Below are 17,014 nucleotides of genomic sequence, written 5' to 3'. Positions count from 1 at the left end.
AAAATCTCGGTGAGTGATTGTATACTAATATTACTAACATTTTTGTAAAAAAAATTAAAAATAAAAAACTGTTTATATTTTAGACTCTAATGGTAGTTTGATTGTGACCACGGAGACATCCCCCGTCAAGGTGGGTGGAGCGGAGGGCGGGGAGTGGGGCGGGGGTGGGGGCGGCAGCGGGCTGGCCCTGAGCAGCAAGGTGCACCCGAGCCCCGGCGCGGCGCGCGGCGTGTGGGCGCTGCCCCCGCCCTGCGACATGGTGGCCGACTCGGAGCGCCTCGCCGCGCACGATGCAGATTGCGCCGAGTCGCACCTGCTGGGCTCGCAGGCCTCTGAGCTGGTGTTTGATGCTGTCAAGGCGGGGTAAGTGTTATTGAATTTTAATTTCTTCTTCTTCTGTTCATGTCATGTCAGGTCCCCCTGACGTCGACTATCACTTGAGAGTAATTGTCCTTGTCTTAGGCAGCTCTACTAAAGTTATGGAAGTCAAAAATATATGATACGTCTCATGATGTTCCGTGATTGAGTTTACAACTGCCATCCATGATTGGATTTAGGAAGCTTTATTTAGCAGAGACCCTTTTATTTGTATGCTAGATCCCAACCTGGATTATTTTACATATTTCTCTTATCCGGGTATCCCTTATTCTATCTCGTTGGCTCTTACCAGATATGGTCCTTAGGACTTCACTTAACTTCAATTGTTGTGGATAAATAGTGACAATTTGGTTTACTAAACCAAATTGTCACAAATTATCCACAATGCATACTACGAGTATATAGTTGACAGCTTTTATATATTTTACAAACAAAAAGAGAAAACTCTGTGACAATATCTGTGTCTTAGGACATAATTTAGTTTCCATGGTAACTGGTCTTCCCTTGTAAAGAAACACGCTCAGACAGTTTTCACATATGCCAAGTATATTTGCATTGTAGCGATGTGTCGGAGATGGAGCGCCTCGTGGAGAAGCTGGGCGCGGAGGCCCTGTGCGCTCGGGACCGGCACGGCTACACGGCGGCGCACTGGGCGGCGCTGGATGGCAGCGTGGGCGTGGTGCGCCTGCTCGTGGGCCGCGCCGCGCCCGTGGATCTGTCCTGCCTCGGCACGCAGGGCCCGCGGCCCGTGCACTGGGCCTGCCGCAAGGGCCACGCCGCCGTCGTGCAGGTGCTGCTGCAGGCCGGGGTCAACGTCAACGCCGCCGACTTTAAAGGTATTCCACGCTCACACGTCAGAGCGCTGACACTGCACATAGCATTGACATAGGTCAAACATAATTATATAAATATTATTTATATTTGAGGCAATAACTCTGTGATTTTCTATTTTATAATTAAAATATGACTTTGTTTTAAAATCACTATAAATTCAATATAAACAAATCAAAAAGTGCTTTTAAAACGAAGTTATATTTTAATTATAATTATAAGTATCATACATATTTATAAATTTAGCATCTAGTTTGTAGAACTCCATTTTAATTTTTATGTTATATGTTAAAATCAAACACTGATTTTTTGAGTCTACTTAATTGTATTTTATTGTTAAAAAACTTAAAAATTATAATTGTGACAATTTTATGCCTTTTTCGCCTTGTTATGGCATTTTCAAACGAATGTGAATAACACCGGTTTCCCCACTTGTGAACAAGGATTAGAACATGCAAAAATGTTGTTAATAACTCAAAGCGAGAAAACGGTTTGCTCCTTTTTATAAGTGCCTTAATATTATTGTTTTTTTTTAATGATTTCCTTTTTGTAGGGTTGACTCCGTTGATGACGGCATGCATGTATGGACGGACTGCAACTGCAGCATACCTACTGGGAATGGGAGCCCTGACTCATCTGACAGACATCAATGGTGACACGGCCCTGCACTGGGCGGCCTACAAAGGCCACGCCGACCTCATCCGGCTCCTCATGTACTCAGGAGTCGACCTCCACAAAACGGACAACTTTGGTTCTACTCCTCTCCATTTGGCTTGTCTCTCCGGAAATCTGACATGCGTAAAATTACTGTGTGAAAAGGTAAAATACAAACATATACATATATGTAATACTCAAACCCTCTCTTGGTTAAATTGTATGTGAATGGTCTGCACCCGTGTAAAGGAGATATTGACTCTTTCCTTAACCCAGATCTGTATTCAGATGGTGCATAGGGCACTGCATTAGATTGATGCAACACAAAGTCGGCGAATCGCCGGCCAAGGTCAATTTGTCACTGACTCGCAAAGCCGGCGATTCGCCGGTTTGTTTTTGAAGTGTTTTTTTTTACATTATGTAAAACTAAATGACAATTACTTTATTCATAAAAATGACATGTTTCGGTTACTAATTTCATAATTAAACGTAATAGTCAGCAAAAAATAATGTTTTTATGTTTTATATTTTTTTTTGTGTAATTTAGTCTAAATGTTATTGTAATAAAAAAATGTGTCAAAATTTAATAGTGTGTTGTATGAACAAATTATGTCATCTTTATTATTGGTACAATGGGTTAACTTGTTTCCTGCTTATATGAAGACAAAGTGATCCACAAGGGGCCGATTTATATATTTTTCATTATCAGTTTATATATATCTTGAATTTTAAATTGCGAGCATTTAAAATTCAAGAGATTTTAAATGCTCGCACACAAAAAAGTTTTATCTCTATAATTTTTTTATTTCAGATTAAAACAGAATTAGAGCCACGAGATAAAAATGGTAAAACTCCACTCATGTTGGCCCAAAGTCATCGGCATACGGAAGTCGTGAAAATGCTGCAATCGGAAATGAAAAAGAAAAGTCGATGGTTCCCTCCGATATCCGAGCTCTGGGGACTTCTCTTCGGTGGTGCCGGAGACTCCAAAGGACCACTTTTATTGTTTCTCATCTCTGTACTGTTATGGGGTTACCCCATGTATATCATTCGGGTATGTCACATGATCTTCAATTACCCATTTATATTTTAGACACGGGTCGTTGGTGAACAACTAGGTCTTAATAATATGTTCATAAATATTGAGTGGCTGGATCTCTATTTCGAGTGAATGTTGTGACTTGTTCATTGGCTTACTGATTCAATGATATTATTGGCTCACAGATTCAGATGTCAGTAATTGAGAAGCGAGTTTAAGTTTTTAAAAAAGGTGCTAAGAATTTTTTATAAAAAAATTAAGTTTTATGATAGCAAAATGTCTTGATGATCTTTATTTTTGGTTGTCGGCTGTCCTCGATTAGATTTGTGACAAAAATTCCCCTTTATAGGCGCCAATTTGTCTGACAGAAGATCGATTATTCGATCGATCCTGTTCTAGTGAATGGATCATGTAAACGATATAAATCCACTGACGCAGATCTTTTGAGTGACCGGACTTCTATTCTGCATTACATTCAAAATATTATTATTGTTTCTTTTTTTTTCAGTGCATTCCAATAACATGGAACAGTCTTAGAAGGTCTCACTATTGCTTCATATATTGGAATATCGTGATGTGGTTGAGTTGGATTATCGCCAACCGAAGAGATCCGGGATACATTCCTTTAAACTCGGATACTTACTACAGAGCGATCAAACAAATTCCTTATTTTGATAAATGGAAGAAGAGAAACGTAACGCTATCGCGCCTGTGCCACAGCTGTCGATGCTTGAGGCCTCTGAGAGCGAAACATTGCCGAGTTTGCAACCGCTGCGTTTCCTACTTCGATCACCACTGTCCGTTTATCTACAACTGTGTCGGATTGCGAAACCGAATGTGGTTCTTCTTATTTGTGATGAGCATAGCCATAAATTGTTCCTTCACCATTTATTTTGCCTGCTACTGCGTGATGATTGAAGGATTTGGGTTGTTGTATATTCTGGGACTCCTGGAAGCAGTTGTCTTCTGCGGGTTAGGTTGGATATTGACATGCACATCAGTAAGTACATTTTATACGTTCTTGTTCAATAAATATTTTTTTTTACTTACTATATTTGTGTTCTTTATTTTATTTAATAAGCCTCCACTCGGTCGGGAATGATTTTTGTGTTTATAATAATATATACACAAATATTAAAAAAATCCTCCTGACCTAACTATTTTTTTTATTACTTTCAAACATTTGACTATCTGGTTTTTCTCGGTATTTTTCTGCTCCTATTTCCAACTACATTCGCCACATAAATTTGTTTTACTCATTCATTGTAAAAATACCTTATTAATTAATATCCTATTCTTTCGGGTTTTATGTACTGATTAAAAACTCTACGCCAATATTATATTTTTTATTACATTTTTTAAAAACAATTTTTATATTCCAGATCCTGCACGCCTGTATGAATCTCACAACTAATGAAATGTTCAACTACAAGAGGTATCCGTACCTGAGAGACAAAAGGGGAAGATATCAAAACCCCTTTTCTAGGGGGCCCATCCTCAATTTGATAGAATTTTTTGTTTGCCTTCCCGATAAGTACGACGAACAGGACGTTCTCAATGAAGACCAGCTTTGATGAACCAGATAACGAGAGTGCAGCTTCATGCGGACATAGTGCTTCTCTAGCTATCGTATGCCTCACGCCAATTTTGAGCACAACTTGTGATATTACGTATATGTATGTTTGAAAAATGTAAATTCAATTTTTTTAAATATTAGCTGTGTATTAAATGTGTCTTATAACTTATTGATAAGTGTTACCCCGTCATACATGTATAATTATGTTACATAAAATTATGATTTTCTTTACGTACAAACTTAACCGTGTTGACCCTTTGACTGATTTTAATGGAGATTTCATTTAGAAAAATGGCAGGTTTATATTATTTCTGATAATTCAATAATGCATTATTTCTAAGCTAATGCTTGATAAAACAATATTAACAAATAATAACAATATTTACCAGTTTTAATGTCTTTATTGAATGTTTAATCTAAGAGAATTTTTAACTACTTTTAAAATTGATCTTAGATACGTAATGGTTTTCCATCTAGTTTTTTAGCTCATGACTCCCATTATAATCTACTACTACCACTGTTACTACGGTAAAATCAGTTTGAGCTAATTCTTCACCAGGGTGCCCATGTTACGTACAGGCAAATCCGAAAAGGCCCCTTTTTGTGCCAGTACCAGGTACGGGCAAATTCGCAAAGGCCCATTTGTTTTGCCCGTATGTTGTACGGCCAAATCGGGTTAAGACCTAAAATATTCAATCATTGTAAGAAGCGTATTATATTCCGCAGTAAACTTCAAAGCTTTTTATTTAGTACCATTAAATTAACCACTGTTGATAGCTTATTTCCGGGTAATTATGCCATAGAGCTATTGTACATCTTTCCAACATTTCAGCCACAATTACCGGGGCCATCCTCAGGGTGCTTTGGCACCGAAATGATTAGGTATCAATATTGATATTTTTTACATATTCATTTGTGTGAATGCTAAACATTTCACCTTTAAAAAATGCAATTGCATTTTTAATGAAATTGATGTTTGGTAAATGAAATTGGCTTATTTTAATAATATCTATCTTCTTATATTATTTACATCAATATATGTAATACAATTAATCATAATCATTCCATTGCCATATTTGCTCAGCCTATTTGAACGTTTCACTCGAAATGACAGTAATTTTCGAGGAACAAAAAACACAGATCCATAACTCTTTAAACTTTGATATGCTATAATGAGTGAGTATTGAGTAAAAATAATAAAACCAAAAGATTGATTACTAATTGTAAATTTCAATTAATTAAAATGTTCCACTATTTAAAATTGATTTGTAAAATGTAATTACATCGTATCTAGCTGCCATATTCACAATACTTGGTTATTGAAAATATTTGGAAATCGCTCTAATGGCATACATATCAATGTAACTATTGTTATTTATGTTACCTATACTAATTACCTTTAAAAACCTACTGTGTTCCGAAAGTGACTTAAAGACCAAGGTTAGTCTTTAAATATATATATTTTATGGTGGAAGTAGAATCTATCCGTTTAGTGCTTTTTATACAAAGTTCTAGTACAAAAAAACTACTGCATAAGGTTGTTTTATGGCAATAAAAATAATGGATAACGATCAGTATGAAAAAAAGCTGACATTAAAATTTATAAAATGTGTTTTATATTCATAATTTCTGCAAAACTTTTCTTAGAATGTAAAACTATTTCAAATTACTTCAACAAGCTTATATTTGCTTACTGATGAATCAGATGTTTATATACGTGCTATCCATCCAAGAAGAATCTTTAAAAAATAACAATAAATTGTATTTTATGCTGACAATCTGTTTTCTTATTTATTATTTTAAATGAATGTTGTAAAAAAACACAAATATATTTTTAAGACTTGTTTTGAAATGGAATACTTGAAATTCAAACACTGGAAAAGTGAATACAAATCCAATTATTGACTCTTTAGAAGGCAAAGCTTGGGGACTGACACCGATTCGATTCGACTGACACCGATGACATTTCACCGAATGAAATTTCTAATTGCTTATGTTGAGTTTTCTCTCGACTATGTGACTGTTTTAAGAAGGGATGCTGAAAAAAAAACATGTAGGTATAAATGGCACAAAACAAAGTATGTACACATGAAAAGCTCACAAGAAGTGTAAACTCTTGCATTTTGTGATCCTCTGTGGACTTTTTGAACAGTGTTATTAGATTCGTTTTTACGATGTGGATGCGTTTAAAAAAAACTTATCTCTAGGCCTACAAGATAACATTATCATCAATGCTTATAATGTTTTAACGCACAGGAAAGGTCACTTTTGTATAAGGCTCGGATTCGATTCTAACAGCAGCATCCACCCGAGTGACTAGCATGCTAAATCACTAAAAAAAATCTCGATACTTCGACAACTGGGCGGATAACAGAAATTGGTATACGTTGCGCTTACAACGACACGCTTGATTTTAAATTAATGGCAAAATGTCTCTTGAAAAATATCCATCGACCAAATGTGAAGGAGCTCATAAATCAGAAAATGCCAGCAAAAAATTATATTGGCAATAAGGCGTCTCTAATGAAGAAGTTGGCATAATTTCAAAAGGAATAAACACAGTTTACGGTTTAACATTTACCCACAAACCCGGAGTGCCCGTTTTAGGAAAAAATAAAACAATAAAACAAAGTGAGTACGGAAAAAATTTAATATAAAAATGTATAAAAACTGAATGTGAGAACATAATGATTTATATTTTAATCATGTATACATAGTAGATAAGTAGTAATATGTAAACTATGTCGGAGTATTATACTATAAATACTAAAATAATACCACCTAAAAACACAAATCAAACCACATGATTCATACACTTACTAATAACAATTATTTATTAGACACAAAATAAATGTCTAAGTATACGTTACAACAGTAATAAATATTTAAACGTAGTTTTCACAATTTTGATTTATTTCGTTTTAAGATATGGGATTCAAAAAAAAACTTACAACAAATAAATGCTTTTTTCCACTCTGGTACTAGATTAAAAAATATATATATACAGTATTAATTCCCGGCCAACTGAAGTTTGATTTTAGTATTTTTTTAAGATTAAATATTTAAAAAAAGTTTGCAGATTCTGATTCACAAAAAGACCGCAGTCAATTTTGATTTCTTTAATTTTAAAGGCATACTTGCAGCCATATTCTGCTGAAATCCAAAAGTTCGTAAATTAAAAATAACATAATCTCAATCTTGATAAAATATCTAAAAATATAGTCTTTCCATAGCCAGTGAATTTCTTTTAAAAAATCATATATGATAATTTTTCTTAGGCAAAAAAAAGGAACAAGTTTGAATACTGTTACGTAATAGAAGTTTGTTAAATAACAATGTAAAGAATTTTTCTTAACTAAAACATATTTAATTCACATTTTCGTGGTTTTTATGGATAATAATACGAGATGAAAAATAAAAAATAAATATTTTCAGTCTTTTTTAATACAAGAACCTAATTAAATTAAATTACGTTAAAAATAATACTAGATTCCATATGTGAAGGAAAATATAGCCATTCAACGAGTTTAAGAACTTGATTAGTAAAAAAACCTTTTTTAGTTAAAGTAAACATATGAAAATAAATCATATAACTAATATTTGAAAAAGTAACATTGTGACTTTTCATTTTACAACTTAAAAAAATATATCATTTAGGAAACTAATGCAATTCTGAGCCTGATTTATTTTTCCTCATATACTTATTAAAAAAAAAAAAAACATTTCTGATAAATAATGACACATGTTAATTTTTTTCAAAAACTATGGTGACATTGGAAAACATAAACAAAAATAAACTGATATTGGTTAGAGGTCAAACATAAATATTCCTCTTCTTATCCACAATGATTAATGTTTGTGCAAAATTAAAGCGTGTAAGATAAAATAAAATGGTAATATTTACAGTGATCATATAGGGAAAATGCAAAACATATTGCGCATAATCTCTCACACACATATTTATTCCAATTACACAACACAAACTGAGTGATTTCACATACATAAACCTTAGGGATTATTAATATTATCGTTATGGTGGCAATCATATACACATAATATTGCAATTAAAATACAGATATGTTTGCATTTGAGCAATTTTTTTATTATCTTCACAATATTGCGGAATTATTTGTTTCGTTTTCGTATATTTAAACTAAAATAATTAAAAAAAAACGGACGGTAAACAATTAAATTTCTTTAGGTCATGAAAAAAATGTAATATTATTTTGTACATTACGCTTCTGGACAGAGGGTGTCTCAAAAAATACACATACATTATTTGTATATCAGATTTTGATCCGAACTTGCTGCGGGAATTTATTTTACGCACCTTTATGAGTTGAGGAATGAAGAGCACTTTTACAAGTGATGCTAGGGGCACCGCATTGAATCCATGAAAATCGGTACACTCAATGGGTGGTTCAGATAAAGCCTAGGTGAACAGACCTTCTAGAGATTACTTGCATTGCTTCCGAGAACTTTAATTATTCCACTGCTCCATATTATCAGCGGGATCGTGGCCAGAATGCCCTTCAATTTGAGTATTTGTGATGAGTCAAAAAAACATCCATCTCTTTTAATTTCCATTTTCAGATATGCCATACTGAATATAAAATTTATTCATCAAATATGCGCAATTTTTTTTCAACACCGGGTATTATTAAGCAATAGGAATTTTTAGACTTTCACATATTTAATAATGGTAGAAAATTACATATTAGCGGTCTTTCCGTTTGCACGGGTTGAGTGCAGAGGAATAGTTTGATCCCTTGTAAAGGAATGTCGATGCATTTATTTCACTACAAGTATCCTGATGTATTTCTCTCAACAAATTATCATTATATTAGCAAGCTATTTTACAAACATAATGAAGAAAGCTTTGTAAAATATTTAAAATACAGAAAATATAAATAATAATAACCATTAATACAAATATTAAATGCCGAGAATCAACTTCTCATATTCTATCTTTGATGATACACATTATTCTAGACATGAAATGTCGCAAATCTTTGGCTGACTTTTACTAAATTATAAAATGTCCTATAAGTTTTCTCAGAGAACTACGTATTACGCATGAATATATATTATACATAATGCAACACATCGAAAATCAGTCTTTGTGAAAGATCCCTCACGTGTCCATTAAAATACTGGCTTTACTACCGGCAGATTGGATTTATACTAGTTTTTCACAAATTATGTACACAGGGTTGGGGACTTATAGGACATTTTGTACAGTGCGTGATGAGTTTGAAGATGAATGAAATTGGTCATATTTATGAATTACTCAAATAACTACATTAATACAGGTTTTTACAGAATCTTTTATCAACAAGATTTTCACAGAGATGTGTACACGTCACTTTAACTGTCTTATAATAATAATAGAATAGACACAGACTAGCAAAAACAACCTTTGGAGTAGTACAAAAAGGAACAGCGACACGTTCAATAAATACATACCCCGGTTTATAGACAAGAAAAGACTGATCAACTCCACCAATCACTCTGATTATTCACATTTTTAGTACGGGTAAGTGTTAAGTGAACAAATTGTTACGACACAACACATAATCAAATATTTTAATATGTCAGTGTGTGAAATTTTACAAAAACACGTTGGACAAATATGTTAACACTTTCGAACATCTACGGACTGAGAAATTAATTACTGATCAAGTCACTTTGGTTTGCGGGCGTTATTGTCATATTTGTCACAATATAAAATACTAAATCATACACTATAATGAACCAGAAATCTAACAAAAAAGTTAGCATAAAAATTATAGCTGAGAAAACAAATTGCCGAAGTATTTACAAATAACTTCTACATAGTACGTGGTAGCTACACCAGTTGACAGTTGCTAGATAGATAGCAATAAACAGGTAATACTGCACACGTAAAATTGTACAACATCCGATAAGTTTCACACATTAACATATTAAAATATTTAATACAATACAGCAAGATTCGAAATTGAAAACCGAGATAATCCTATATTAGGAAAAACTCCCGGAAACACTTGGTTTAAAAAAAAAAGAGTATAATATAATAACAAACATGCAAACATATTTTTTAGAATCTATCAGTATAGATACAATGTAACTTCTCATAATGAGCATAATTATTTCCAGAATCTTACTCGTGAAGGGAAACACTCATAATGCTAATCATTTCTTGTTTGGACTGGCGCAGAGTTCCTGTCTCACAGGTTAATGTCGTGATAAAGGGACTTGACCTTTGTCTGTAACTCGTTATGCGAAACATTGCTCGTTAAGTTACTCATTATGAGAGTAGCATGTTATAAGAGGTTCCACTGTAGTTTTGTAGCTACAACTTGATTATATATCGAAGGGTTGAGACAGAGTGGGAATTTTGACGATAGTATCCCTCTGGGGTCGCTCGGAAGGGGAAGAGGAGGGGGAGGGGTCGAGAAGAGAGGCGCAGCTGGACTTCTTCAGTTTGGAGTCGCAGTTGTCGGAGCCGGAGGTGACGTCGGAGCTGGAGACGAGGAGGCGGGCGGAGGCGTGGCTGCGCAGCGAGCCCGCCGCGCTGTGCTTGCGCGGCAGCGTGCACAGGGACCCGTTGGAGGAGGAGTGCGCGCCCGCCACCAGGGGCACGCGCTCGCGGGGGTCCGCCACGCACAGCGCCATGCGCTGGCTGCACGAGGACTCCGACGTCATGTCGCTGTACACGCCGCCGAGGGGGCGGAGCCAACCTGACAATCTGCGCAACGCAAAATGGTTAACTATCCTAACACGTTTCGGACGGTTATTTTTTACGCCTGCGGGGACCGCTGGCGACAGGATTTGATAATTATGAATAATTCTGTACATATAGTTAAGACCTTAACAAAGAGATTGGTAAATAATATTCAAATAAAAACATTAAATACGTAATACCTTCTTTTCAGACCTTAAAATGAGGCCGGTGTAGAAGGTAAAAATACCCTTCCCGTCCTTAAGCATCAGACCGAACGGGTAGAAATACCTTTCCAGTCCTTAGTGTGCTAATAAACCCAAATTTAACCCTTCAAAAGACCGAAAGTCAGCCTTATTTTTAGGTTAGTATGCTTTATAATTATTTGATATTATTTTCCCTGCCTAAGGAATTTTCATTCATTGTCCCAAAGCAATTTCTGCTGTTCAATAATAACAACAACAAAATAATGTGGAAACCTGCAGACTTGCAAAATAACACAAGAATCCAAATTACGGCAAAGTCAGGTATTTAAAAAAAAATATTTTTCACTCACTCCTTTCAAGAACGTCATAAATCAAAATACTTGATTTTTCAGGAGAACGTTTTTAAAGTTTAAAAATATAATACGACGTTTTTAAAATTAATATCAAGTCACTTATTGAACTTTTTACTATGCAACAGATCTTTTTAGGTAAAACCTGAAGGTTTTTTCTCCATTTGAAAAATATTTAGTATATTTATAAAAAAAAATTAAGCAATACATTTTCTTCAAAATGTAAAAACAGCACTCTGCCCTGTAGCGGGTAAATATTAAGTTAAAAATATGCCTTTTAATATATCTTTTGCTGGGATATAGTACATTTTCTGGGCATTCCGAAAACATGTACAACTGAAAATTTACGATTTTTGGTTTATGACGTTCTTGAAAGGAGTGAGCGATATGAATATTATTATTTTTTTTTTAAAATTACCTTTGTGTTATCAAAGTGAAATTGGGTCTTTTAGAGGGTGTCTTGTGCCAGCACTCCGCCATTAGAGCCGTCACATTGGGCGGGCAGTCTGTGGGGGATGGTAAGAAGTGTCTCCCCCGAACGAGTGATATGACTTCTTGATTACTGTAACTGAAGGGCATGAACAAACATTGATTAACATATTATTCTTTGACATCTCATCAAATATGAAGAAGAATATGGAAGTCTGGGCATTTACGGGGCTGACCACCGTCATAGGCTGGTTTAAGTGATCACTTTACACACGTGTAACATTCACCAATTCTACCCATTATTGACGACCACACTACTCTTCTCTTAAGTTCTATATATTTGAACCAATTTAGAAACCTTGTTCTTGAATTACTAGAACTTCACTAGAGACATCTATTGGTGAGATGTAAAGAAGCTTTTTACTAAGCAGAAACTCTTATATTAGTATGTGAGGTCCGAATCCTGGATTATAATCACACACATAAGAAATGCCAGAAAATACCATTTTCATTTTTTATTATTTAAGCTTAAAATTTGACCCGATAATTTATTTACAACATTTTGAGTGTGTCCAAATACTTGTTCACAAAATCTGGATTATCTCCAATTACAGGAGTTATTTTCATCTTTGATGAGATGTCAAAAAATAATATGAAAATAACTCCTGTAATTGGAGATAATCTAGATTTCGTGAACAAGTATTTGGACACACTCAAAATGTTGTAAATTAATTAAAATTTGAAAACAAAGATTTCATAACCATTGAATTTACTTTCACGAGATTTTTTTACTTTTAAAGGAATAACCTGCAAAGCCTCTATTTTAGAGGCTTGTCTGCAAGTAGGATAGTAAGGACAGGGAAGGTAAATGTGGCATCACAAGGCATCACAAACACCCAGACCAATTGAAAATAAATATTTCTTGAGCTTATTTTGCAACGGGAATCGAACCCGCGACACAGTCGAGCGTCTACCCAACTATGCCACGGCGCCTGTCTTTATTTTACAGATCAATATTTAACTAACACATTGTTTGCGGATACGCTTAAAAGCGTCATACTGTTGGGAGACGCTTATAATTATATTTGCTTACTTTTAGCAGAGCGCGAGAGACGCCAAAAAACATATTGGAATCGGGTTTGCGGTTACTTGTGATTAGTATACTGAAGGTCGGGCGGCAGACTATCTGTTTATATTTAGGGTCGGGGTTGATGTAAAAATTGCCTGACAATAATTTTTAACAAAAACAATTTTTATATGAACGCAAATGTTTATATGCTCAAAATCCTAAATCTCCCGACGCTATTCACCGACTGGTTAGGAATTTTTCAAAATAATTGCATTCGTTGCACGTGTTTTTATATATACCTGCGACAGGTTTTTTACCTGTTACAGGTAAAAACATGTTTTTTTTTTTAACAGCTTTACTTTACATGGCAGCGCCATCTGTTAAACATAAAAGTAAAACGAAAACTAAACATTGCTCATGGTGAACATTCTTGATAGTTGCGAAATCACAACTACGACAACAATGGAATTTTCAATGTCTTCAATTGCTTTGTTGTTTCAAAGATTTATAATATTTCCATTGCTTCACAAGCACTGAGAAATTAAACATTAGAAATGTGCGCTTTCTATTTTCTTTCTTTTTTATTTAACGAGACTGAGCCACAGCAACCAGTGGCTCTGTATAGAAACTGAATACAGGTATTGAGAATTAGAAGAGAGGGTTATACATACCCATAGTAAGGTTGAACACCGTAACTGTAGATTTCCCACAAGACAACGCCAAATGACCAAACGTCACTCTCGGTAGTAAACTTCCCGTACAGAATAGATTCAGGAGGCATCCAGCGAACAGGAAGCAGCGATTTCGATTGAACCTTTAAATATGATGAAGAATATAATACAAAGAGTACTATAGAATATAATACAAGAGAATGGGAAATATAATACAAAGAGTATTGGTAGAAGAGAAATGAGAAATGAATCCGTAGCGTGGTATAATCAGTGCCGTGAATCAGCGGCCAAGAGCTTTCAGTAAAGTGACAATATTTAAACTTATCATCAAAGTACTCACCCTGTAGTAATCGGAACTATATATGTCTCTGGACAGACCAAAGTCCGATATCTTGACTACAAGATTGTCAGCCACTAAACAGTTTCTGGCGGCGAGGTCCCGGTGCACGTAGTGATGGGCCGCCAGGTACTCCATACCGCAAGCAATGTGCTTAGCGATCAAGAGGAACTGGGTAGGAGACAGTCCCGGCCCTTCGGGAGGAGCTTGTTTCATCAGGAATTCGTGCAGATCTCCTTTGGCCATGAATTCAAACAGCATACACATGGGTTCCTCCCTCAAAACCACGCCGAGAATGCAAACGACGTTTTCGTGACGTAGCTCGGAAATCAGTTCGATCTCCCTCTTAAAATCTTGTTGAGTCTTGTGCGACGCATTTTCCTTGAGAGCCTTGACAGCCACGAAGATTTTCTCATTATCTTTGGACAACTCTCCTTTGTAAACTTTCCCAAAAGCCCCTTCCCCTAATTCGTCCACTAGCTTTATCTGCGAAATCGAAAACTGCGGCACTCGTAATATTCCGTTGGAACGAGAGTTTGGATTTTGACCCGCGAGTAATTCGTTCAGTTCGATGGGAGAATTTAATCTGGAATTTCCGTATATATTTTTATCGGCGTTCGGTAGATTTATGTTTCGGATAGCCGCCGTATTGTGCTTGGAATTTCTCTGCCGACAACAGACATATATGAGACAGAGCAGAAATGATAGAGAAACCCCGATCATGCTAAATATGATGTACAGCCAGATTTTCTCGGAACATTTCGGAATGTCGCATAATTGTTCGTGAATGTTGTCCATTCCGGCGACGTAACACCAAGGTTGAGCTTCTTTCCCCCCCGGATTACGGCAGTAATTGTGCGCCCGTATGAGTTCCGGATGATTGCTAATTTTTTGGATAAATTGGTCCGACCATTTGATACATTCGAGGCCCGATTTGGAAACGCTTACATTTCCGCGAAAGCTCTTTCCGTTTTCCCAGTAACAAGTTTCCGAGCTTATTTCCTCCTCTATTTCGATTTTCAGGCAGTCTTTGGAATCCAGCGGAAGGTCGTCGCATTCCTCTAAAGTTAACTTTTGTCCGATCTCGGGGTGCCTTTTGGCTATGGCGTATTCTTTCTGACACAGCTCGTTCTCCAGGTAATTGCAGTCATCTCGGCAGACTCGACGGAGCGGAATGGTCGATCGGGAGACGGTGAACTTTCGGGGAGGTTGCGTCGGGAGCCGGTCCGATGCGGCGGGTACTATGTGTTGCACTATTTTTTTTGTTCTTGTGTCGATGTGAAATTCTATATCCGGAGAGGCGTGCCTTTTCCCGCGTAAGCCCAAATCTCTGTCTTTCTCGGATAAACTCGGTGTAGGTGCGGCGGGGCGGAGGTGCGGAGGCAGACCGCCGCGGGGCATATTTTCAAAGTGCACATTGAGGACGGAAAGTTCGTCATCTTCCTCTCCGATCCTCGGATGCATTTTGACAATTCTATTTTGCGAAGCGCTCAGTTCTTGGAAGTGTTGGAAAAATAAAGTGTTAGTTTCATTTGGAAATTGGCAGATGGGGAATGTGGAGAAACACAAACTAGGTAGGGCGTAATGCCTACAACTGGGACTTATTTCGTTGGAATACGATACTACCTTAAAGGCCATGGTTAGTTTTTCTTCCAACGCGGATTGGGTAGCGGGATAAGGGATGAAGACAAATTCCTCGAGTAGGAACTGAGCGCAAGTGAGCCCCGTATAGAGCTGGCATATACCTTGGGTAGGGTAAGAGACGGTGGCTTGTTTTTTTGAATAAGTATCGATATTGGATATTTTCGTCAAGGCCTCATCGGCATTATCATCATCCGCAGACTGTGACAAGGTGAAGTTTTGCTGTTTTGTAAATCCGAAGCCCGAGAATACTTCGGTGACTCCCGATGGAAATGTAGTATCTCGATCGGTTTTAGCATTTGTAAACAATGGTTTGTAAGGCGGTAGCACCTTGTCTTCATCTTCCAGATTGTCCAGAATATCCAGATAACCGCTAGATTGTATTTCACTCTTGCCGAGTGCGGCGATGCACGAATACGACGATTTATCGCTCATTTCCAGAGGCCGAAACCGGAGAGAAGAAGAAACAGTTCCATTTTCCACGGCTTTTTTCTTTGTGATTCGTCTATTGCTCTCGACCGGCGTTTTATTTTTCAACCAACGAATTTTTACCTTACGAAGTATGTTCTCCGTAGTATTTTGAATATCCTCATACTTTAAGGTCGAGTTCATCAAATCCGTGGAATAACTCGACAGGACAACTTCGCATTTTAAGGTAAATACTTTTTTGACAGATTCCGTATGATTGCTCAATGCCTTGGTGAATTTGAGATAATATTCGGATTCATTGCTGGAAATATGTCTTATTTCTCTTTCGTAACTCTCATTGTTGTAATCAAATTCAGAATCCAAATTTTCGCAGTAAACGAGCCGAACGAATCCAATTATAAGTAATAAATAGTATTTCTTTTTAGGAGTCATAATAATATTTAGACAGTGAGTAATGAGACTAGCATGACTTCATAGCAAGATCATAATAAGGAAACTGCTACTCACAGACCACTAATTATATCTGCTTCTGACACAATATCCCGAGATAGTCACATTATTTTTTTAAACTATCTTAACGATACACCGGAAAACTTTTGACTTCGTTTCTAATACAATTTATGCAAAATACGGGGATTAAAAACAGAATGAAATACGCAAAACGAAAATAAATGGCTATTTTTTGCTTTTATTTTGTCAAT

The 17,014-nt window shown here is 36.1% G+C and overlaps 2 protein-coding genes across 2 annotated transcripts; one reads left to right on the top strand and one right to left on the bottom strand.

Moving 5' to 3' along the window:
- Patsas (palmitoyltransferase Patsas) lies at positions 1 to 6,256 on the top strand. The gene is made up of 6 exons (XM_088276845.1): positions 1 to 363; positions 940 to 1,214; positions 1,763 to 2,028; positions 2,675 to 2,917; positions 3,411 to 3,902; positions 4,285 to 6,256. Exons 1-6 carry the CDS (start codon positions 257 to 259, stop codon positions 4,474 to 4,476), a joined length of 1,575 nt encoding a protein of 524 aa, XP_088132971.1. The 5' UTR covers positions 1 to 256; the 3' UTR covers positions 4,477 to 6,256.
- Positions 6,257 to 9,694: 3,438 nt separating this feature from the next.
- On the bottom strand, positions 9,695 to 17,014 carry Ror (Tyrosine-protein kinase transmembrane receptor Ror). The gene is made up of 4 exons (XM_088276830.1): positions 14,247 to 17,014; positions 13,907 to 14,049; positions 12,156 to 12,305; positions 9,695 to 11,208 (listed from the first exon to the last, which is right to left on the bottom strand). The coding sequence occupies exons 1-4, from the start codon at positions 16,743 to 16,745 to the stop codon at positions 10,824 to 10,826; spliced, it is 3,177 nt and encodes a 1,058-aa protein (XP_088132956.1). The 5' UTR covers positions 16,746 to 17,014; the 3' UTR covers positions 9,695 to 10,823.

Source organism: Brachycentrus maculatus, unplaced genomic scaffold, assembly GCF_059751285.1.
Source record: "Brachycentrus maculatus isolate JH-2025_06_01 unplaced genomic scaffold, ASM5975128v1 h1tg000039l, whole genome shotgun sequence".
NCBI classification, from domain to species: domain Eukaryota; kingdom Metazoa; phylum Arthropoda; class Insecta; order Trichoptera; family Brachycentridae; genus Brachycentrus; species Brachycentrus maculatus.
Note: the sequence above shows the minus strand (reverse complement) of the source record. Positions and strands in the feature narration are given on the sequence as shown.